A 25829-nucleotide genomic window follows, 5' to 3' on the forward strand; every position below is an offset into this window, starting at 1 on the left:
TTATGCTTTTGGCATAATCTAAGGTGAACATGTCCAAGGAGGGACCAGGGCCAACATATTGTTCCCAGAAAAGATCAGTTGGGGTGAAAAAGAAAGGTCTAATTTTAACCTCAAATTATTTGGATCGAAGAAGGATAACTTTCATTTGGTTTCTTTTATTTATGCTAGAAATGGGCTATCTTGAATAAGGGCCTATGATCCTCACCTAATTGTCTGCTACAACTTACTTTTAGCAGGACTAACTAGGCAAGTTCTAGCTCAGTACCAGTAGTGGACTATTCAAATTTCCTCACACTCACTTGACATCTCATCACTATACCAGATTATCAGACACCTAGTTCAGCTTGAAGATTTAGGGTGATGCAATGGTGTAACTCTATTTCATGTTTAGAGCCACACAATTATCAGTTACTACGCCTAGTCATGCAACATTTTCCAGTTTTATTAGGATATCATTTTAGCCATCATGCTTCAGAGTTAAACTATGTATAAAAGATATAACGTGCTGGTTCAACAGAAAAAGTAATCAGTCTTTTGGGGAAAAAGAACACAGGCAAGAAAACCCCAAAAGAGGATAGTGAGTTGGGCTACTCAGACTTCACCCTAACACTCACTTTCCATTTACCCCACCCCCAACAAAAAGCATGAAATTTTCCCCAATGCATAAAAAAATCTAAATATTAGAGTGGTAGGTGAAGCAAACCTGTGGCGCAAAGCGCCGTCGATTTAACAAGCTGGTGGGTCCGGTTCCCCGGAACCCACATCCTCTGTAATCTGGACACCCTCAGTGGTGTCCTCAGCAACACCCACACCATCAGTAGTGCCTCCTGTTGTCTCTACAGTGCGGGAGCTAGATGCCCCAGCTACTATCTGCGATGCTCTGATTTGGTGTGCCTCCGCCTCAGCAAGTGAGGCTCTCCTTGCAGCCTCCATCTCTCGGCGCTCCTTCTTTCTTGCTTACGCCTCATCCTCTACTCGACCCCTACGCCTCTTGGCACTCTCTCGAGGGGGAGGTGGTGGAATTTCAGTAGTAAACAAGGCCGCCAATACTGTGTCCTCAGCAGGCTCGACAGAAGGGGCCTCAGAATCCTGCACCCTCACCTCTAGTATCGTGTCGATGTCTGTAGGAAGACTATCGACTGTAGCCTGAAGAGCCGACACATCTACCGGAGGGGCTGGTCAAGCTAACACTCTCAACTCAAAGGCATCTAGGCGCTGGTTAACCTCAACAATCTTCCGCTCGGTAAACTGCTGCATCTTCCTCTCTAGACGCGCTTCAGACTCAGTGATCGACTTCTGCATCCACGGCTGGATATGATGCAGAAGAGTGGCCATTTGTGCCTCCAGTTTTTGGACCCTAGCAAGCGGGACCAGTAACGGTAGAGGGGCGGTGCGAGAGGAGCTCAGGGCTGGGCTACTACCCGGGATAGACTCGACCGGGGTACTGTCAGTGGACGCCTGTGTAGCTGCGCGGGCCTGGGCCACCGTATCCGCAAGATCATCAGCAAGTGGTGGCAGCTCTGGACGGGGCCCTCGACGTGGGGCCAACTCATTGGACTCGTCTCTGATGAGGCCGATGTCAACGGTGCCCTGCGGGGTCTTCAACTGATCTATGTGCCATATGGGCACACCTGCGGTCCTGCAAAGGGCAAAGATCATACACGGGAAGGGGTAGGTAGTAGTGACCTTGAATGCCCTCTCGTGCATGACTGCCTGGAGAATCCATGCGAAGTCGACCTCGAATCTAGATATCATCGCTGCCATCAACACTGCTCGATCCCAGGTGACGATGTTATCAGCAGCTGTGGGGGAAAGGCAGTGACGGTCGAGCAGCCACAAGAACGTCGCGACGAACGTGAGGTTGGCCTTCTTGATGGCCCCCTTCAGCTCAGTGACCCAATCGGCACCCTCTCCATCTAATGACAGGTGCTGGGCCATCCACCTCTTGGTGGTCTCTCTCAGTGCTGGCTTGCGCAAGAACTGTCCATCCTTTACTATCTGCCAGCGGTAGTCAAACTCGGCAGTGATGGGGGTCCGCGTAGCATCTGCAGTCTCGCCGTATAGGAACTGGCAGATAGCTGGCAGGGAAATGTCAACCTGCACGCTCTGGACTTGAACCTGCTCCAGTGGGGCCTGTTTAGCGGGAGCAGCCCGCCTATCGATCTGTGATCGGAGAGTCGCTACATAGGATGCGTAGAACTCTCGGACTATTTCCTCGCTGTATCGTCCCAAAGGACAGGCTGTCCACTCTAAGCGATGCCTGGTGAAGAGGTTGTGGATCTCCGACATCGATGGGAGACTCCCTGTAAGTACCAGCCGCTCCAAGGTGAGTGTCCGAGTCATTACTCCTTTATCAGTCAGGAATTTGGTGTCGGAGTAGACTTGAAACTGGCCTTCGACACACCACCGGTTTGGCTGGTCAGAAGCTGGGGTGGGGACCTGGGCTGGTGCGCCGGATGTAGAGTCTGAACTGTCAGCCTCATCAGGCGAGGCAGACGCTGCAGCAGTGGCGGGTGCGGGAACCTCAGCAGAGCCTGAAGCTTCCTCGGACCATGATACTCCTAAGGAGCTAGACGTTCCTTCCTCATTTGTGGCTGACCCAGAGGGTGTGCCGGTCAGTGTGCGCTCCTCATCAGACTGGGAGGCAGTGACTACGCCGGACGCCACCGTCTTGGTTGTGGCTCTGAGCGCACGTGCAGCACGGGAAGGTGCGGAAGTGCCAGGGGGCACATATTCAGGGTCCCGCTCATCATCAGAGCCGATGATCAAGCGTGCAGACGGGGCAACAGACTTTGATCGCCCGCGTGCTTAGGTTCGGTCTTGCTTGGGTGCCATAGTAGATAGTACCTGCAAAGGATCACTATTAGTACGAGTAGTGGCAAACAAGACAAGCGAGCCCATATGACATAAAACATTGAAAATAGTGTGTTAGTGATATTGAAACTGTATCACACGACAGGCCAGATGACGGCTCGTCATGGCTATGACGGACCGTCATGAGGTCCGTCGTGTTGTACTTAGTCTATGTATATATAAAGAACCCCAAAGGAGGGGTCTCTGACCATCATGACGGTCGAGTAGGATGGACCGTCGTGCCAACGACGGTCCGTCGTAAGAGTCCGTTGTAGGACACTTAGAAAATGTTGGGAAACCCTTATCAGATGGGTCTCTGACCATGATGACGGTCGTGCAGGACGGACCGTCGTGGGTACGACGGTCCTTCGTAAGTGTACGTCATAGGACACTTAGAAAATGTTGGGAGACCCTGAGCAGAGGGGTATCTGACCATCATGATGGTCAAGCAGGACGGACCGTCGTGGGTATGACGGTCCGTCGTAGGACACTTAGAAAATTTTGAGAGACCCTTAGAAACAGGGTCTCTGACAACCAGAACGGTTTTGCAGGACGGACCGTCGTGAAGACAACGGTCCGTCACAGGCATTGTTGGGATAGGGTGCTAGGGCTTTTGGAACGGACCCTACGACGGTCCGTCGTGTGTGCGACGGTCCTTCATCGGGGTCTCATTCTGAGTAGCAGTGATTGAGCTGGGGGTACCCTATGCATCCCCGATGAACCCACCTGGTCTTGTAGTGTTGTGGACCTATATGTGTCTATCCCAACTAGCTAGGAAGCTACCAATGCAAAATCACCTATGCCTAGGGTTATCAACATGGCAAATTCGAACATTTTGAGCCTAGGTTTAGACATAATCATATAAAGGAAACAATATACGACTAAGAACTAAGTTAATACTAACTACTAAACCAAAATGCAAGATAAATGAGTATAAATTTAGAGACACATTCCTTGGAAATGGAGAAAAAAACAAATGGAGAATGATTCAGTTGGCAAAGTAGACACCTACAGTAGCAGCACCGACTAGTAGATGATAATGATGAGGCTTAGGAGGATTTTGGGGGTAATGATCAGTGGGGGGAAATGTGGAAGTTGAAAAGAGAGGGGAGATGAGAGGAATAAGGAAGTAATGGGGTGAAATATGGAGAGGTGGGGAGTATAAACGGTCAGATTTTAAAAAGGGTCCAGCCGGGTCTGGTCGGGTAGAATTCATTAATCACGCGATGGTTCCCCGACGACGGTCTGTCTCAGTTGTGACGACCCATCGTAGGTTCCGTCGTGTGTGCCTTAATTTCAAAATGACAGAAAAACATACCTGGTGTGACGGATGCATACGACTGTCCGTTTCATGCGCAACGGTTTGTCGATGTATCCGTCAGTGGCTGCTACGGAGTAGTTTTCTACAGAATTTCCTGGTGATGTGCCTGCAAATTTAAAACCCATTAATAGAAAAATGCTACCATTATTAAAAAGACGATAAGTATTGGGTTGCCTCCCATTAAGCGCCTGATTTAATGTCGCAGCACGATTGGGGCCACTTGATTACTCAGACTTCATCAAGATGGTATGCCTCGATCACTTCATTCGCCGATTCAGCATGCCCGAGATAGATTTTTATGCACTGTCCATTCACCTTGAACCGCACACCCTCCTTAGTTTCCAACTCAACTTCTCCATGAGGGAATAGTTGGGTAATCGTGTAAGGACCGGTCCATTTGGACTTGAGTTTGCCTGGAAACAAGCGCAATCTGGAATTGAATAAAAGCACCAAATCCCCGACCATAAACTCTCGTTTTTCAATTTTGTTGTCATGATACTTCTTCATCTTTTCTTTGTATAGGGCTGAGCTTTCATAGGCTTCAAGCGAAATTCATGAAGTTCATTCAACCCATTTAACCGTTGCTCTGCAGTTTCGCTCCAATCCATTTTTAACTTCTTCATAGCCCACATGGCTTTATGCTCTAACTCAACCGGAAGATGACAAGCTTTCCCATATACAAGTTGGTATGGAGACATACCTATGGGAGTCTTATATGCTGTCCGGTAGGCCCAAAGAGCATCATCAAGCCTTCTTGACCAATCCGTTCTACTAGCATTCACTGTTTTGGACAATATCTGTTTGATCTCCTAATTTGATACTTCAACTTTCCCACTAGTTTGAGGGTGGTAAGGAGTGGCCACATTATGGCGAACCCCATATTTCTCCAATAACCCCTTGAACAATCTGTTGCAGAAGTGGGAGCCCCCATCACTAATAATTGCCCTTGGGGTGCCAAAACGGGAGAATATATTCTTTTTCAAGAATGCAGTGACACTCTTCCCTTCATTGTTTGCGAGGGCTATGGCTTCGACCCATTTAGATACATAATCAACTGCTACTAGAATGTACTTCATCCCATGAGAACTCACGAAAGGGCACATAAAGTCAATACCCCAAACATCAAATAACTCAATCACAAGAATGAGGTTTAGATGGAGCTCTTGCTTTCTTGAAATACCACCATCTCGTTGACATTTGTCACATGCTTTAGCAAAACCATGAGCATCTTGATGAAGAGTTGGCCAATAGTAACCACATTGCAATATCTTGTGAGCAGTTCGGATACCACTGTGATGTCCGCCAACAGGTGAAGAATGGCATGCCTCCAACACACTCCACATTTCACATTCTTGCACACAACGCCGAATAAGCCCGTCGTCACAACTCCTATACAAGTATGGTTGATCCCAAAAGAACTTCTTCACATCGTACATGAACTTTTTCCTTTGATGAAAGGACAATTCTGATGGAACAATATCACTAGCCAGATAGTTCGCAAAATCTGCGAACCATGGAATCAAGTCTTGTGAAGCAGCCAATACATGTTCATCGGGGAAAGTATCATCGATGTCAGTCTTATCCCCTAACTCTCTCATAGCTTCATCCTCTAGACGAGACAAATGATCAGCAACTTGATTTTCAGTCCCTTTTCTATCCAGCACTTCAAAGTCAAATTCTTGCAGCAGTAACACCCAACGAAACAGCCTTGGTTTCGCATCCTTCTTCGCCATCAAATATCTCAATGTTGAATGGTCAGTATACACTATAACTCTAGTACCTAGCAAATAGGAGCGAAATTTCTCAAAAGCAAAGACTTCTGCAACGAGTTCTTGCTCAGTCACTGTGTAGTTCTTCTGGGATTCATTTAGAGCTTTACTAGCATAGTAAATTGGGTGAAGGATTTTGTTTCTTCTCTGTCCCAATACTACACCAAGAGCCACCCCACTAGCATCGCACATTACCTCAAATGGACTGTTCCAATCCGGAGAAATAATGATAGGCGCAGACACTAACTTTTCTTTTAGCTCACCGAATGCTTTAAGACAGGATTCATCAAAACAAAATTTACATTCTTTCTCCAGCAATTTGCACAATGGGTGTGCAATCTTTGAAAAATCTTTGATGAATCTCTGGTAAAAACCTGCATGCCCAAGAAAGCTTCTCACACCTTTCACAGAGATCGGCGGGGGAAGTCTCTCTATTACCTCAACTTTAGCTCGATCAACCTCTATGCCCTTTTCTGAAATGCGATGACCCAACACAATACCCTCTTTCACCATGAAATGACACTTTTCCCAGTTTAGTACCAAATTGCAGTCTTCACATCTCTTAAGAACCTCAGATAAATTGGTCAAACACCGCTCGAATGAATCACCAACCACAGAAAAATCATCCATAAAAACTTCTATAGTATCCTCCACCATGTCAGAAAATATTGACATCATACATCTCTGAAAGGTTGCGGGTGCATTGCACAACCCAAATGGCATTCTTATGAACGCAAAAGTCCCATATGGACAAGTGAAAGTGGTTTTCTCTTAATCTTCTGGTGCAATAGAAATCTGATTATACCCCAAATACCCATCAAGAAAACAATACCACCCTTTTCCGGCAAGTATATCCAACATCTGATCCATGAAAGGCATAGGAAAATGGTCTTTTTCAGTCCATGAGTTCAGTTTACGGTAATCCATACACACCCTCCATCCAGTAACCGGTCTCATTGGAACAAGTTCACTCTTTTCGTTGGGGACCACAGTCATTCCCCCTTTCTTAGGTACACACTAAACCGGGCATACCCAACTACTATCGGCGATTGGATAGATTACTCCGGCATCCAACCACTTGATGATTTTCTTCTTCACAACCTATTGCATAGGAGGATTCAAGCGTCTCTGGTGCTCAATACTCGGCTTATGATGAGGCATGAGTTGGATTTTATGAGAGCAAATACCAGGAGGGATCCCAATAATGTCCGCAATGGTCCACCCAATAGCTCTTTTGAACCTTTTTAGTACCTTCACCAAACTCTGAACCTGTTGTTCATCAAGGTCTGATGCAATGATTACCGGCAAAGTGTCACCCTTTCCTAAGAATTCATACATGAGATGAGGTGGGAGAGCTTTCAGTTCTAATTTTGGAGCTTCCTCTATAGATGGTTTAGCGGGTGGGGACTCGCGATTCTTCATATCAAGCTCAAATTTCTTCGGTTTAAACCGAACATCACCTCGGTCAAGAGCCGCGACTAATGACTCATACTCTTCAATGCAATCGCTATCCAAGTTTATTATCACTGCTGCTAATGCTTCGACACCTAGACGTTTTTCTATTTGTGTCTCAAATGTCTCACCCATGTTGTAGGATATAGTAGATGCCGATTGGAGCTCACCACTCTGCCTCATGGACCTACAAATATTAAAGGTCACTTCCTCATTGTTCAACCGAAATTTCATCTGCCCCTTTTCCATGTCTACTAAGTCTCTTCCCGTAGTTAGGAATGGCCTCCCAAGGATAATAGGCACTTCAAAATCAACCTCACAATCAAGAATAACAAAATCGGCCGGAAAGATGAATGACTCCACTTTTACTAGCACATCATGAAGTATCCCTATGGGCCGTTTTACTGTTTGATCAGCCATTAGTAGCCGCATCGCAATGGGCTTTGGGTCACCCAAACCCAAATTCTTGTAAATTGAGAGGGGCATGAGATTTATGCTTGCCCCCAGATCACATAATGCTTTCGCAAAATGTAATAGCCCGATTGTACAAGGAATTGTGAACGCACCCGGATCTTCTTTCTTTTGGACCAGAGATCTTGTAGCAATAGCACTACAATGCTGCATTCTATCATCATCCTCAAAAGTAACCGATCTTTTCTCTGTTACCAAATCTTTCATAAACTTGGCGTAACCGGGCATTTGTTCTAAAGCTTCTACCAAAGGGACATTGATAGAAAGTTGCTTCAACATTGTTATAAAACTCCAATATTTGCCATTCTCGGTCTTTTTCACTAACCTTTGAGGAAATGGGGGTGGTCGCCTAGGCATAGGAGTTACCTTTTTAGGCACTTCAGCATCTTTTGCAATGTTATCCTCTAAATCAGCATCAACATTTACCACTTTATCAGTATCTTTTGTCACCTTATTCTCATTAGATGGAATAGGTGGGTCAATGGTTTGCTTGCCACCGCGAGTAGTAATTGCCATACAATGCCCATCATTTTTCGGATTTTGGACAGTGTTGCTAGGAAGAGTGCCCGGTTGCCGTGTGTTCACAGTTGCAGATAATTGGGCCAATTGTAACTCAAGTTGCTTAATCGATATTGCATGTGTATCAACTTTTTGCCCAATACCCGCTAAATCATTCCTCAACTCTTTATTGTGCTCATCACTAGCATCGAACCTCCTCATCATTTTATGCAACATATCATCAACTCGCGACATACTACCTCCACCATCCCTAGGAGTAACTTCACGATTTTGAGGAGGAACATAGGGTCCATTCCTGTCGTTTCTATTACTATAGTTACCCCTGTTGAAGTTGTTGTCGCGATTGTAGTTTCCATCTCGGACATAATGACCCTCACGATTGTAGTTACCATAGTTCCGACCTTGGTTCCCTTGACATTGGCGCCAATTCTCCTGATTAGAGCCTTGGGCACTTGGTCGAAAACCCCCCATCTGTTCATTTACTGCATAGGAATCCTCCTCATAATAACACTCATCGATTGGAGGTGGTGGTTTAGCCAAGTTGTTGACTGCATTAATCTTTTCTGCACCCCAGTGACATGTTTTAGTACCAACCCAAGCTCAGTTCTCATCTGAGCCATTTCTTCACGAATATCATCTGTGGCTGGGTTGTGTGTGGACTGCACTGCGAAGGTGTTTCTCTCTGTATCGGACTTCCTAGTACTCTAAGCTTTGTTGTTACGACATATTTTCTCTAATTTCTCAGCAATCGTTCTCCATAAGATCCACCTGCTATAGTGTCCAACACCGCTTTATTGTTATCATCCTGTCCCCGATAGAAGTATTCCTTCAGTGACTCATCATCAATACGGTGATTTGGGACAATTCTCAAGAATGAGGTGAATCTATCCCAAGAACTACTAACTGACTCACCTGGTAGTGCCACAAAGTTATTCACCCTGTCTTTGTGGTTTAATTTCTTGGAGACCGGATAGTAACGTGCTAAGAAGACATCCCGTAGTTGGTTCCAAGTGAAAATGGAGTTGTATGGGAGCTCAGTAAACCACATAGCAGCTTCTCTCGTCAGTGAGAGAGGAAACACGCTGAGACCTATTACATCTAGATCCAAATCAGGCCTCCCCACACAACTTTTACACACTGCCCTTACCTTAGCTATATGGGCATGTGGATCCTCAGAAGGTAGCCCTGAAAACAAACCTCTGGCAGTGAGCATTTGCATCAAGCTACTAATTACCACAAAAGTGTGGCTTGTGGGTAGAGGGGGCAAGACAAGTGGTCCATCCGAGTCTGTTATGTTATCATACCCTCTGTAGTATGCTTGGGGCCGTGGAACGAGATTTTGTCCCCTCTGTTGATGTTCACCCGGAGTGTCGGGTAACATCTGACCATGAATATCCACTGGATCTGGGATGTTCTGGTTTGGATCCTCATCATTTATTCCCAAGTTTTGATTCATATTGCGCAGTGTACGCTCTAGCTCGTGATCGTAGGGAAACAAGGGTTCTCTTTCTCTCCGTGTATTTGGCATACAAGGAGGATAGTTCTGAAAAGAAATCAAAAACAATAAAACAAAGTAAAATCAAGAAAATATCAACTAAACTTTAGTAATAAGTTCAAGTTAATCTAAAAGCTTTATTCTCCGGCAGCGGCGCCAAAATTTGATACGCTCAAACTTACTTCTCAAATGAGAAGTAAAGCGGTCGCGTCAAGTAAATAACCCAACTAGTGAGGTTGGGATCGTTCCCACGAGGAAAATAGTCTAGACTTAACTTCAACTTGTTATTACTATTGTTCGGTTGATGACTTCCTTAGAAAGTAAAAGCATAAAAAGGGGGTTCTATCTCTAAATAAGTGAAAATAAACAACGAACTTGAAAGAGACACTTAACAACTTTTAATTTTGGGTTTTAATCAATTAATCAAAGTAACTAGGGTTTACGTGTTCCCCACAGGTTCATAACTTGATAATTCTAACTATAACAATTCTTTCCTAGTATCTTGCATGCAAAGTGATAAGTTATGTATTTCTAAAACCTTGGTCCGGCATCTAGAAAATCTCACTCCGCACCTTGGTCCGTCTACGTGTGTTGCTTTCCTAACCCTTATCTTTACCTCATATTAAGCATCGTATTCGATATTTGACTAAGTTATTACCTCGTACCAATCAATACTAGCCTATTATATAGTATACACTAAATTTATGTTAATAATTCTTTTCCTATTATCTACCTCCTTGGTCCGGCAGGTAGCATTAAGGCGAGTTCTAACGTTGATCATCCGTTAAAAAGACTTCTAAGCGAAAGAATTATTAATACATGCAAGACACTAATCTAGAATTGTTATTTTAGTTAGGGTTTATCTCATTATTTGCCTATGGTTCCCACAACCCTAGTTATGGAGTTTAGTTACTCATAGCCATAAACACAACATTCAAATATGTTAAATAAGAATTCATGTACTTACTTCAATGAGAAAGAATAACGTCCGAAATTTTGCTTGATTAATCACCAAAAATCACTTGTAAGTATCTCCAAAAATCAAACACTAATACACAAAGTCTAATAATATGATGTCTAATCTAGCAGAGTCTAACCTCAAAAACGAGGTTTTTCGAACTATTTATTAAAAATAAAAACCTAATTAAACAAGGATTCTAATTATTGGAAATCTGCCAAAACGCGGCTGGGTCGACGGACCACACGACGGTCCGTCGTGGTCACAACGGACCGTCGTGGACTCCGTCGTCCCATACTTGGTGCAATTTATTCTGCTGCTTTCTTTATTCCCCTCGACGGTAAGTGTGACGGACCGTCATAGGCACAACGGTCCGTCGAGGGTCTTCGTTTCAAAATACTTCAACTCTTGGAATCTGGGTACTGGGATCACTTCTCTGATCTTCACGACGAACCTACAGGACGGACTGTCATAGCCATGACGGACCGTCACAAGCTTCGTAATGCCACACTTGGTCAGACTTCCCCATCTTCCTTCAGCAGCTGCACTACGCTGCCACGACGGACCGTCCTAAGCTCCGTAGGTGGTCTCTTCTGCATTTTTTCGCTCAAAATCTCTGATTTCAGCTCTGGACAGATTTCCTATAAAACAAAGAGAAACTTATATCAAAATTAGCATAAAAAGGGCTTTCAGACACATTAAACTTAAGGAAAAAGTATTAATTATACCGTGAAACCACGGTATATCAATTGTAAACCCTTATACTTATATTTTTGTCATCTGAACCCTTAAACTCAACTAAAATGAAACTTTTAAATCCTTCTAACCATGTGTGTAGCTCACTCTCCCTTACAAAGATGACATATCATATCCATGTCATATATATTAATGCCATGTCATCATTTTTCATAACTAGTTTTTAATTATTAATAAAAATGTTGAACAAAAGACAAAATCAATAAATTTCTATTTTACCAATTAAAATAAAATTATTTTTCTCTCACCTTTCTCTACCTTCCCTAACCCACAATCAGCGTCAAAATCATCTCCATATCCCTTATTTTTTTTTCTTCATTTTTTTCACAGAAAAAGGAGCATCACTTTATTCAATGAAATTAAACAGAAATATAACAACTTTATGAAATGATTTAGAGCATTTTTTGTTGTCTTCATAGAAGAAAAAGAAAAGAACACATAATGAAAAACAAATCTCAACACATTGTCAAATCTGTAAAAGATGATTGCGATCATGAGAAATCAAGCAAGTTTATGTAACTTGAAGCGAAACTAAGCAAAATCTAACAACCACAGTAAGATCCGCAAAAAATGATTGTAAAATTCATCCATAAATCAATTTGCAGGGAAATTAAAAAACAACTTCAATACCCATCCCCTAACAAATGATTATATTTGAAAAATCAAAATCCTCAAGAGTCAAGATTCCTAAATTTGATCTTTTTGCAAGAAGATAAGGTTTATGACGATACATCTAAAAATTTGCATCTAATTTTTTGCCTTCAAGAAAAGGGTGGGTGCTGGGGACATTTTTTTTCCTTCAAGAAAAGGGTGGGGTTGGAAACGTGTTTTTTTATTATTTAATATTTTTTTAAAATTTTTTTATTGCTTCCACTTGCTTTTACAAGTGTGACAACACGCACCATAACCTACTCAGCAAAAGATATGTCACATAAGTTCTGTCAATGGTCAGGGAGTTTAAAAATCTTATTTTAAATAGGGAAAAGGGTCTGATATACCCCTCAACTTTGTCATTTGGAGCTGATATACCTCTCGTTATAAAAGTGGCTCATATATGCCCTTACCGTTATACAAACGGCTCACATATACCCCTGCCGTTACAAAATGACTCATATATACCCTTCATTTAACGGAAGTTAAAAAATTAGTTTTAAATTTATATTTGTTACTTCTAATATTTTTTTAAAAATTATTTAGGGGTATATATGATTCTTCTATCAAAGTTCAAGGTATATTTTAATTTTTTTCATACATAAATTATTTTTTGACTTCTTTTATTATAATTATTTGAGTTTCTTATTCTTATTTTGTTTTTTTCTTTCATTCATTAGTTTAAAGAAAAAAAAAATTTAAACTATTTTTTTGTGTGTATTGTAATTTAATTTTGTATTCGAAGAAAAAATTTGATCGTCTACAATAAGTTTTACAAGAATATTAGTAAATCATAAATAAATTTGATTATCAAAATGATAATTATAAATTAGTCATTGCAAAAAAAAGTAAAAAAAATATGTTTGACGAGGATTAAATTTACTCATATGGTATTATATTTTTTAGAAAAAAATAATAAAAATTTAGATTAAAATTATTATTTTTTCATTTCCGTTAGAGGAAAAGGGTATATTTGAGCCATTTGTTTACAAGTATGGATATATATGAGCCACTTTTATAACGAAGATATATCAGCTCCAAATGATAAAGTTAAGGAGTATATGAGACACTTTTCCCTTTTAAATAAGCTTAAGGAATCAAATGACAAATAGTTAAGTAGAAATGTTCACAATACAAATTGAAACAAGTATACCAGACCATTTTGCCTTTTTTGAAATGATGGAAAAAATAAATAAGTATGGTTTAAAAATAAAATAAAATCCAAAAGATAATCATTTCAATGCCAAAACTATGAAGCCCTAAAGAAGAAGACCACCCCTCCCCTCTCTCACACACAGAATACTTTAATCTGCTTTCATTTCCAACTGTCTCAACGGTGAAGATAAATGGAATTTTAGAAAGTGGAGGATTTCCGCTGACTGAAATCCGGTGCTCTGTGTACTTTTGATGACGTAGGTTGATCGCCGGCTCTTCAATTCACTTCTTCTTTTATCAACAATCCATTATTTTTTTGTACCTAAATAGAGACGTTCTCCTTATTGATCCTATTATCTATTGATGTTGGCCAAATTATGAACACAATTCTTTGAGATGATCCTATGACGTTAATTGATTAAGAAATATATTCAGCTACAAACTTAATTAAAATTATTGATGTTGTCCATTTTTTCTCTTCTTTTGTTCTTTAGGGATATCTGCAATGCACCGTGTAGCTAGTGCAGGCAACACATCCACTTCTGTGCGGGCTCGGAAAGAGAAGAGGTTGACCTATGTCTTAAATGACGCTCATGACACTAAGGTCATTCTTGTCTTACTATATCACCTTCTGTTGTGTTATTATCTGTTTTCTCTTTCTTGGTTGCTGGGTGCTCTTACTCTTCAAAAATACTGTCATCACAACATTTCTTGGAGATTCAAGCAGCATGCCTCTGCAGTAGTAGCTGAACTCATCAGAGTGGAAGTTAGTAGAATAGTCAATACTTCCCTTAATTTGCTTGCCTTTTGTTTTTGCCTTTTGGAGCATCACCCATGTGATCATCAATTGTCTTTCTCATTTAAGTTGGGTGCCTTTTTTTTTTGCAAAAAGTTATCCAGATGATCTCTTTTAAGTTTCTTTTTGGAATTTGTGGATATTTATTGTTTCAATTTGATGGACCCAATATTATCAAAGGCGAAAAGCACAAAAATCTCTAAGGTCTGTTGGGGCTTTAAGTACAAATAAAGTGGAGACTTTAATTGTAAAAAGCACAAAGGGACAAAAAATACAAATATATATGTTTAGTCCAAGACAATTATAAACATTGTATGGCAAATACATGACCAAAAAGTTGAAAAAACATTAGGATAAAGTGAAATATCAAATTGCCCCCAAAGCCTAGCTTGAGTGGCAAGAGGTGAGGATTTGTGGCTTAGGTCGCAGGTTCAAGCCCCACACCATGCAAAGTGTAATCCGGTATTTAAGTGGAGAAGGGTAGAGGGGCGGGCCCATTATCCATCGAGTTTAGAAGGCTTTGATTGGACGAATTTTTCGGTTATCAAAAGAAATAAAAATTGAAGTAAAAATATCAATTTTTAGTGTCATTTCTTCAGAAGAGGCTCATTGGCAAGGAAAAGTTTGCTTTAAACCTTAATGATGACAGTAAAATGCACATAAAGCGAGGTGAAGCGCTCAACACATTTTGAGCCTCGCTTCAGGGCTTAAGTGCGCTTAAAGCACGCATTTGAAAACACTAAATGAGTTGTGATACTACGAGGCGAAGTATCTTATTTGAGGTTTTACATTCTTAACAACTTTCATATATCAGGACGTGCGCTTAGTGTGGAATAGAGTTGTGGGTTGCTCCTCTAAAACAACAACATACCCAGTGAAATCTCACTAGTCATATCCTTGTAGTTCTAACCATATGTTGTTTGTTGTGTTTCAATTATCACATTGTTTTGTTGCGGTTACTGCTTCTTTCTTGAAGACTTGACACAACTTTCTTATTAACTACTATGCTCTCTTCATTGTTTTCTCCTTCTTGCACTTGGGGGTTTGGGTTTGCTCCTCTACTCTTCTATTTGAATACTAGTCTTGGTTCCCTAGCTAGGATTTGAACTCATAATATGCGCACACATTCTGCGTTTTGCTATCTTTGTCCTAGAATCAAAACCTTTGGAGAAACTTTCTTGTGCTACTTATAGCGTCTAACATCGTTCATGTGAAAAAAAATTAAATGTGCATCATGCCTCTAGGAACCTATAGGTATGGAACTTCATTGCCAGAACACAAAACAAACATACACACACTTTTTCTTTCTTCTCTATCTCTTTGTGTGTTTTATCTATGTTCAGTTGGAATGACGGACAATCTCTCGAGGAAGAAAAAGAAGAGCAAAATAGAATCAATGTAAAATAATGGCTTAACTTTTTGAAAAATGTTCAAGTTTGCCTTAGGTTATATGCATCCTTTGGGTTCAAGTCTTTATGTCTTAGTTACTGGTTTGCTATTTAGGTCATCTAAAGAGGTTTTCCCCCCTGAACTTTATATATGGCTTATTGTAGAAAGTATAAGGATGAATCTTTAGTTCATGCGTATTTGGCATTGTGGTAGAGTTGGATGATATTAACTAGTTGAAAGTGAGTCTGTCATTAGAGGACAAGTCTCATGACCTGTTTTGGGATTGAGTTGTGATCAGCACTCAGTGCCTTTATGTGACTAAGTGATCCTTCTTGATTTGGCTGCTTGGTTGAGAAAAAGGAAAAATTAACTTTTTGTAGTCAATAAAAGATCATATAATAAAGTTCCATCTCACATGAAGAAGTTGACTTAGTCAAGCTGCCCAATTTTTAATCTCCGCTCTCATGCTTCCTTCTAAAGTATATCACTCTTCCTAAAAAGATGCCTTGTCCTCAAAGTGGAAGGAAGAAACTGTTCAGCAAGTATTTCACAGTCTTCACCCTCTAGCTTCTTCAGCAGTATGATGATGCCATTGAAAGAGTAATTCTAGAGTTGGAATCCCAGATTCTTTCATCCAAAGGTGCAACAATTTTTTTAGTCTCCACTGTAAATTTCAAATCAGCAGAAAGAAGTAAAGGTTGAGGAATGGAATATCAAATGACCATGAGCATGGCGAAGCAATGAGACTTGGAAAATTGGATGTACTTTACTGATGGAGGTAGCTGCAGTCCATAGGCTGGATGACCTACTTTGCAAACAATTCAGACGGACCAATATATCAAGGAGAAAGCTTCTCATTCGGCTGTTAGGCTTGATTCTTCTAATTTCAGGTTGTATACAAAGTAGAACAACATCACCCACACTAAAAGGCAAGTCAAGACACTTGGAAAGCTTGAGATTTCATGCGGGATTGAGCCTTCAGAAGGTTGGAATGCAATAACTTTAACATTTGGTCACTGGCCAAGAGTTGCTTTTTTGAGACTGGTAACTTTTTCTATATATGTTAGAATCCGAATCTTACAAGAGTTGTAGCAGCCCCATATTTACAAAGTACTACCTACATCTATGATTCTATGATCCTATGTCTATAATGAGTCTAAAAAATCAATGGTAGAGACCGGATCATTTAAAAGTAACTGATTACACCAAAAACAACAGTAGCAAGATGCAATTAAGCTTAATCTGTTGCATACTGTTCTCTATGCTCTCGAAACACCTAGAATTCCTCTCCTTCCATATTGTACATCAAATGCTTGTTGGGACTATCCTCCACCTGCCTATATTCTTGGCCAACAACCCAGCTTGTTCCCAACTTGTTAAGGCCTTTGTAATTGTCCCAGGCATCCTCCATGCTATTCCTCTGAGGTTCAAAAACAATCTTCATAGTTTTCCTGTGATTCTACAATGTAGGAATACATGATTCACAGATTTTGCCTACTCCCCACACAAGAAGCACCTGGGGCTTAAAATCATCCGTGTTTTCATTAGGTTCTCTTGGGTAAGCATTGCCTCCTTTGCCAAAGGCCACAATAAACATGCCACTTTCTATGGTATTTGGTTTCCAAATGTTCTTCCATGCCAACTGTTTGGTTGTTGATTGTGGTTCATTTTCCTGTACGCTTTGCGCACTTTGTATGTGCCTTTCTGATCTCCCTTCTACCATAGTTCATCTTCATCTGTTCCCAACCCACTGAATTGCTCAATCTTGTTGATGAAATCTGCCATTCTTGATATTTCCCAATCATTGAATTGCCTTCTGAAGTTGAATCTCCATCCCTTTGTTGTCTATAATTCTGCCATGGTATTCTGTTGGTGTAGTACTATTGAGTAGATATTTGGAAATAACCTTTCTAAATTGCCTTCTTCATGTCATTCATTTTTCCAGAACCTAGTTTTAGCCCCATTGTATACCTTGATCTTGAAGAAGCATGGATCTCCATAAGTTATCTCCATAAGGAGTTGTAATTTCCTTAGTCATCCATATGTCTTCTTCCTCATACTTAGCTTCTATGACTCTTCCCTATAGTGTCTCTTTATCATCGCATACTTCCATAGCCATTTCATTCTGAGCGCCTTACGATGAGTATCCAGATTCTTTATCCTCAAACCTCCAAAATTATCAATTATAAGAGATTCCCATTTGACCAAGTGGTAGCTTTTCCTGTCTTTATTTCTTTGCCAAAAAAACTTCTTCCTGATTCTGTCTAGCCTACTAATGATTTTTGTTGGTATAGGGAACAAGGACATCATATAAGTTGGCAAGGAATCTAACACGTAGGTGATGAGGGTTTATCTACCTCCTACTGATAAGTACTGTCTTTTCCACCTTGCCAATTTCTTCTCACATTTTTCAACCACATTGTTCGAGATATCGTTAGACTTTGAGTTTGCTCCTAAAGGCAGACCCAAGTACCTTGTTGACAGACTACCAATCCTCTCCTCCAAGAAATGCATTTAGGGAATGCATGGTTGTGACCTCATTGATCGAATAATGAAACCGCTTTCCTCAATTGATGTGCAATCCTGACATCCCTTCAATCAGAGCCAATATCATCCTCGAAATTTTGTTTGTTCTTCATCTACATCACAAAAAATGAGGCTATCATCTGCATACTGCAAATAAATCTCCTCCGGATTATCCCTTCCTTCTTTTGTTACATTGAAACCACCCAACCACCCATTCATATTTGCTGTTTTTACCATGCTGTTGAGACCTTCCATCGCTAATAAAAACAAGAATGATGACAAAGGGTCATCTTGACTTGTTTAGACCCTTTTGTGCCTTGAAGAACTTGTGGGTGAGCCATTGATGATAATTCCAAAACTCACAGTAGATATGCAAAAGTTTACCCACTTTATCCACCTTTGTCCAAACCCCATCCTATTTAGCACTCCCAATAGGTAGGACCAATTGACATGGTCACAGGCTTCTCTATGTCAAGTTTGCGAAGAAATTCCCATTTTTCGTTGCTTCTGTCTGCTTCATTAGCTACCAAAACCACATCCATGATTTGCCTTCAAGATCAGCAAGTTATAAGTGGATGCAATGATGACGGTTCCCTTCCATGCACAACCTGATAAGGAGTCATATTGGTAGAGTAATGGCAGCCCTTGTTGAAACTTGAAACAATTCAAGGAGTGGACTCCTTAGAAATACTCTTTTTTTTTCTTCAAATTTGTGAAGTTTTAGCTTTCTCCATAGAACTTGTATCATTATGGTGACTTGGATAAAGACTTACTTTCCCCTTTTTATTCTTGCATCTACTTGAAAATTACTGTAGTCATTTGTTTTATCTCCCTTGTCTCTTCGGTCTATCTCGTCTTTTGTTGTACTAAAATATCATTGCGTGAGGGGATGAAGATTCTTGAACAAAATGAACCAAATATTATTTAGTGATATTTCACATTTGAAGTTTCTGTTTATGAAGAGGTACTTTGAACTTTACCAAAGATGTAGCGTCTCTGAAATATATGCTGTTTTGTCAACCTGTTTTCTTGAAGATTGTTCACATTTCCTTGAGAAATTCTGGCTAGTTCATCCTTTATGGTTATATCTGGCAAATTAGATGAATTTTGCGTTTTTCTAGCATATCTGGCAAACTATATGAATTTTGCGTCTTTCTAGCTGTTATCTCTGGTAATTGTGAATCATGAACAAGTTCTTTTAGGTCGTTCATTTTTAATACTCTTTTGAGTGATTGCTTACTGTTCTTTCTTTTTATTTCTGTCTCAGCATTGTGCTGGTGTAAATTGCTTGGCTTTGTTGAAGTCGTCCTCACCTGGTGGGTCTGAGTACCTATTTACCGGGAGTAGAGATGGGACTTTAAAGAGATGGGCATTGGCTGAAGATGGTGCCACCTGCTGTGCTACATTTGAATCCCATATTGATTGGGTACTGTTCAAATTCTCTTTTTCCTCGCTAGGTCTTGTATTGTCGTAGCCTTTTGAATCCCACTGCACTAGCATCAGTTTAAGGGCATCTACTAGATAAAGTCATATCCACCATATGGTACATAAGAATCAGTTGACTTTGATCCGGCTGTACCAGATGGTTTCTTTTTTCTTTTTGTTTGTCCTATTTCTCAAATGAAGGCCACCAAATTCTATTTTCAGATACTTCATGAAGTGGCCCTTCTTAGAATGAAATTTAGTTTGTTTGATGAAAACTTCTTGCTCTCTAGGATATGCCTGGATGTGCTTTTGACCTGTCATCCATGTGCTATATCTTTTGTTGTGTAACTGGCTGTTTTCATATTTTGTTTGTTATGTTTCTAATGTATAACTTAGAAGTTGTGTTGTGATTCGTGTTGTGCAGGTAAATGACACTGTTCTTACAGGCAATAACACATTGGTTTCCTGCTCCTCAGACACCACTGTCAAGGTATTTATGTTCGCCTCTAAATTTGGTATTCCTATCTGCTCACAATTTCTTACACACATTTCTATTACTTCTCATTACGCAACTTGTTTTCTGAAATTTTTTCCTTTTGATGTTGGGAAATTTCTGTTGGATTATCAGGTATGGAATGGCTTATCTGAGGGATCTTGTACCAGGACTCTTGGTCAACACTCTGATTATGTCACTTGCCTTGCTTCAGCAGAAAAAAATGTAAAATTCTTCTGCAAGACTTTGTTGGCATCATAAATACTGTAGTGAATCATTAACTTCAATTGAAGCTGGTACTTGAATATTCAGGCTGAATGTGGATTTAATTAAGTCTACTTTCTGATCCATTTCATTATCATTAATGACAGAGCAATGTTGTTGCATCTGCTGGCCTTGGTGGTGAGGTTTACATATGGGACCTTGAAGGTGCACTTTCCCCAACATCTAAGTCAAGTGATGCAACTGCGGAAAACTGTTCAAATGGTGTCAGTGGTGCAGGAAGTTCAGTATCCATTACAAGCGTCCACCCTAATAGTTCGAGCAACACCATTTCCTTGCACACCAAGTCCCAAGGATATATTCCTGTGTCTGCGAAAGGCCATAAGGAGTCAGTATATGCATTGGCAATGAATGACAGTGGATCCCTTCTTGTTTCTGGTGGAACTGAGAAGGTATTAGGTTAGTTTTTTATCTTTCAAAATGTACTGTTCTTATATTACCAAAGGAGTTGTAGCAATAACTACTTTCTGAGTTTCTTTAAGGTTGTGCGAGTGTGGGATCCAAGAACTGGTTCGAAGACCATGAAGCTAAAAGGTCATACAGATAATATTAGGGCGCTACTTCTTGATTCTACTGGCAGGTATGCTGGGAAAAATGATGCCTTAAAGATATTTTTGGCTCGGATTGCAATTGTTATTCAGCTAGAAGCATTTGGCTTCAACTATGATGCATAGTTGATATATACTCCGATAAGAATGGTGGAAGACGGATTTGGATACATAGGTTTAGCCAAGTATCGTTGATGCATGTTACTTGACACTCCAGCAATATAAAGAGGAACAAATGTTTGTTCATTTCCTCTAGCTTACGGGGGTGGCAGATAGTGTTTTTAGGGCATGCTTAAAGCACACTTAAGCCTTGAAGGTCGCTGAAGCTCAGATAGCGTGTGTCTTGATTTTATGCTCAGTTGGCTCTTTAGTGTAGGCGTCAATGTGCTAAGGCATGTGCGCCTTCACCCATAGCTTTTGTCTTAAAGAACACAACACACACACTCTCGCGCGCGCGCACACACACATATATAGATAGGGATGGGAGCCGGATCTTTTGCGTCCAGTGTTGTGAAAAGCACGCTTCAAAGCGAGGCGACCCTTGTGCGAAATGGAAACATTGACAAATATGATTGCTAGATGTTTATGGTGGGGATGGATGAAGTATGTCTCGGTGCTGACATTAGGAAATGCATGGGACAAAATGACCAAAATGGTCTTTAATGTTTGGGTAATGCTTTATTTTGGTCCTCAATGAATGTCACTTGATTGATATGGTCCTTAATGTATGAGAAAGGTGTTCATTTTTATCCTTAATGTATTTCACTTAATTGAAATGATCCTTAATGTATAACAAAATGTGTTCATTTTGGTCTTTTACCCTATAAATCTAACATATTTATCAAAAAATAATAAAAATAGAGTTTAGTATGGACCTTATGTGTCTGATAAAATCCATCATTGCTGTCTTCTTTGTTAGCTCCAAAGAGAACTTCGTGAAATCTAACACTATTATCTCTAATTTCTCCAACAAAAAAATAATATATTCTCTTGCTAAAAATAGAATCGGTGCTCAGTGAAATAATATTTTAGAAAATGGAGAATAGTAAATTTTGTGGGAGAAACAGAGAAAATGTTGTTTAGTTTTTTGGAGCTTTTTCTTTAGAAATAACAAAGAAGGCAACAATGTTGATTTTTGTTAGCCACATAGGGTCCTTAGTTAAATTTAATACTTTTTTTAAAAATAAGTTTGTTAGATTTAGGGTAAAGGACCAAATTGAACATCTTTTGTTACATTAAGGACCATTTCAATCAAGTGAATTACATTAAGGACTAAAATGAACACCTTCTTGTACATTATGGACCATTTCGATCAAGTGAAATACATTAAGCACCAAAATAAAGGACGAATACCTATATGTTAAGGACCATTTAGGTCATTTTATATGAGAAAGAAAATTTGATGTTGTGGAGCAAAAAGAAAATTTGACGTTACACTTGTAGTCCACATTTATGTAACTACTACCACATGTGTTTCAATTGAAGTGTCTTACTTTTCTTTTTAATCTCTTTAAAAATATTGTCTCTTTCTATATTTTATGGCCCTAATTCCAAAATTCTACATGTTTTTTTTACGACAAGGGAAACCCGCAGCCGCTACCCTTTTGGGTGCACACAGGGTAAAACCCCGCTCCTATGACAATAGCTCGCAAACCACATAGGAGAGGTAACCCGCACCAGGCAAGCCTGGTGCGACGAGCTCGACCCAGAAGGCAAACCCCTTGCTTTCGCTGGCAAGGGGTTTCGAACTTGAGATCTCCAACATGGAAGTCCCAAGCTCAAACCACTGGGCCACCCCAGAGGGTAAATTCTACATGTTTTGTTAAGACCACAAGATTCAAAGGCACTATGGCAAATACACTTATTTTTAATTCAAAACAACAAGATTAAAAAGTTCTCCTTTTTTTCCTTAAACTCCGTTCCTAATCAAACTAAGACACTTACATTAAAACGGAGAGAATATATGTTTCTTTTGCCCTTTTTATGTTCAATTAAGACAAGCAATTAATCAGTTTGGCTCTGGATGTATTTTATTCTTGTTTTAGTTGGGAAACATTGTATATGTACTATGTTGCCTAGTGAGAGATTTATTTTGATGCATGTGCCAAATTGTTTTTCTGTTTTCTGTTTTCTGTTTGTCCAACAAAAGTAGAAGCATAGTTCTCATTTTTTAATCATTGTCTTTTGATAGAGAGCAAATGTTTTTTTGTTTTCACCTAAGCCCCGAGAAAGTAATATTGTCATTTGTCTCATGTGGGTTATTAGATGTTTCTTCTTGGTTTTGAGTTCCCACACTTGTTGGTTTTTGACAGTTCACTATTGCTTATGAAGATTGAGCTTTAACTCTTGCTGTATTTTGTAAATGTGATTTTTTGGGTTCTTTTAAATGATGTCCTTATCCTGTATTTTTGTAGGTTCTGCTTGTCTGGCTCCTCTGATTCCATGATTAGGTAAGGAGTGCTTGTATCATACTAGGGGTGGGTGGAGGGTAGTTGAATCTTTAAGTATTGCCAAGTTGAAGAGAAACATGCAATAAAAAATGCCTGGCTTCATTATATTCAATCATATTTATTAGGAGTAGTCAGTCACTCATTGCTGTCCAAATCTTGCAAGTGTTATTGGCACATTTTTTTTTATATCAGCGTTGAACTTTACTTTGCCTCTAATGATTAGATTATGGGATCTGGGTCAGCAGAGGTGTGTGCATTCGTATGCTGTGCATACTGACTCTGTATGGGCACTTGCTAGCACTCCAACATTTAGTCATGTTTATAGTGGAGGAAGAGATCTCTCTGTAAGTGGACTCTTACAACTTATCGAACATGCTTTCTCTTGCTGATTTCTTTTCCCAACTTCTTAGACTTCTATGCTTACTGAATCATCCTCTTGACGAAAAAATGCTTGTACTTGCAGTTGTACTTAACAGATTTGGCAACAAGGGAAAGTGTCTTGCTTTGTACAAAGGATCACCCTATTTTGCAGTTAGCATTACATGGTGATAGCATGTGGGTGGCCACAACAGATTCTTCATTACATAAGTGGCCAGCAGAAGTGCATAATCTCCATAAAGTTTTCGAAAGAGGGGGTTCGTTCTTAGCTGGAAACTTGTCGTTTTCCAGGGCAAGGGTTTCAATAGAGGGATCTACACCTGTGAGCTAACTCCAACATATCTTTATATAATATCTTTCTTGAGGTTACAACAGACATGCCTGAATACATGTGCAATTGCAGTCATGGGTTCAAAATAGTTTCTGTTTTCTGCATGGACATTATGATAAATTGAGCTTATGAGACTTGGAAACTGGAGCCTGTTAAATAAGGACACCTTAAAATATTTTATTGTCGATTGTTTATGTGAGAAAAAAAGAGTTTTAGAGAAAATTAAGCTTGATTGTTCCCACAAGCTATTGGGGTTTAAATAACTAGATTTACTTGTCCGAAAAAAGAGGAAAGGAAACGAATACCTACTTAAATCTAGAGTAAATCAAGCTACCTACTATCGTTACACATGCTATAGAATATTCCCAGGATTCTAATACTCCCACTCAAGCTGGTGCATACATATTATATGTGCCAATCTTGTTACATATATAACTTGTTCTTGGACCGGTTAGGGACTCCGTAAATATGTCTGCGAACTTATCACATGACCCCACGAACCTTTTGACGGTGTCTCCCCATAGTACTCTTTCTCTAACAAAATGATAATCAATCTGTATGTGTTTGGTTATCTCATGAAACATCTGATCAAATGCAATGTGAAGTGCAAATTCATTATCACATGCAGGTTCCATTCCTTCAGTATCTCCAACTTTCAACTCCTTTAATAGTTGTTTGATCCATATGAGTTCACATGTTGCCATTGCCATAGCTCAATAGTCAGCTTCTGCACTAGATCTAGCAACCACATTTTGTTTCTTACTTTCCAAAACACCAAATTTTCCCCAACTAGAGAATAATATCCAGAAGTGGATCTTCTGTCAGTGTGTGACCGTGCCAAGTTTGCATCTGAATATCCAATGATCTTCTCATGTTCTCAGTTCTCCGTTTTCATAGAGTAGTCTTTTCTCTAGAGCAAATTTTATGTACAATGAATGCGAATAACGACATTGGAATGACTGTCACTAGGAGAATTGAAGAACTGACTTACAACACTAACTAGAAAAGTAATTTCGGTTTGATTCAGTGTGAGAAAATTCAACTTTCCTACCAACCTCCTCCATCTTCTAGGATCGGTAAGAGGCTCCCCCTAACCTGGTAGGCACTTAACATTTGAATCCATTAGAGAATCTATAGGCCTACATTTGTCATTCCTGTCTATTCAAGAATATTAAGTGCATACTTCCTTTCTGAAATGACAAATCCTTATTTGGGTGGAGCAACCTCGATGCCCAAGAACTACCTCAATCGACCAAGATCCTTAGTCTGAAAGTGCCGGAAAAGGTGATGTTTTAATTTGGTGATTTCCTCATCATCATTATGCGTGATAACACTTAGAATTGGAATAGGTATATAGTCCTACTTAGAATAGAAATTGGAATAAGAATAGGAACATGAATAGTAAAAGTAATAAGAATAGGAATATGAATAGTAACACGAACAAAAATAGTTTGTAGGTTGCTATTTGATAAAGGATTATATTGCAGTGTCTAAAAATAGGGTCTATCAGTAGTAATGTAGATACACAACACAATTGAATAAAATTCTTTTTTAATATTTTTCACATAGTATCAAAGCCTCTACGATCTTCATAGAAAATCAAAGAGCTTCCGCTGTTGGCGGATGACTATTACCCATATATACAATCCGTTTGGCCAACAATTATGTTAGCAAAAGTTGGGTCACCGTGTATCTTTTCGGTGACTACTTTCTTATATATGGTTTCTGTAGCATAATGCCATAATTAGATCGTTTGCCCCCACCTTTTTTGTAATCAAAGCTACAAATGTAGCATAAAAACATTTTTCAAA

At 39.9% G+C, this 25829-nt stretch overlaps 1 protein-coding gene across 6 annotated transcripts in view; it reads left to right on the forward strand.

The window, feature by feature from the left end:
• Positions 1-13413: 13413 nt before the first annotated feature.
• LOC101244688 (uncharacterized) overlaps positions 13414-25829 on the forward strand; it is a 41561-nt gene continuing 29145 nt past the window's right edge. Inside the window, exons 1-10 of one of the 6 annotated variants that reach the window (XM_069288130.1) lie at positions 13414-13657; positions 13895-14004; positions 19379-19537; positions 19961-20026; positions 20165-20254; positions 20401-20703; positions 20794-20891; positions 23274-23309; positions 23533-23653; positions 23773-24009. In XM_069288130.1, the coding sequence (XP_069144231.1) occupies positions 13906-14004; positions 19379-19537; positions 19961-20026; positions 20165-20254; positions 20401-20703; positions 20794-20891; positions 23274-23309; positions 23533-23653; positions 23773-24009 (1209 nt within the window). In that variant the 5' untranslated portion in view covers positions 13414-13657; positions 13895-13905. Of the gene's footprint in view, positions 13662-13894; positions 14005-16226; positions 16571-19378; positions 19538-19960; positions 20027-20164; positions 20255-20400; positions 20704-20793; positions 20892-23273; positions 23310-23532; positions 23654-23772; positions 24010-25829 lie in introns of those variants that run through there. The other 5 variants (XM_019215282.3, XM_069288131.1, XM_026032504.2 and 2 more) reach the window with 5 other exon arrangements.

Source organism: Solanum lycopersicum, chromosome 8 (assembly GCF_036512215.1).
Source record: "Solanum lycopersicum chromosome 8, SLM_r2.1".
NCBI classification, from domain to species: domain Eukaryota; kingdom Viridiplantae; phylum Streptophyta; class Magnoliopsida; order Solanales; family Solanaceae; genus Solanum; species Solanum lycopersicum.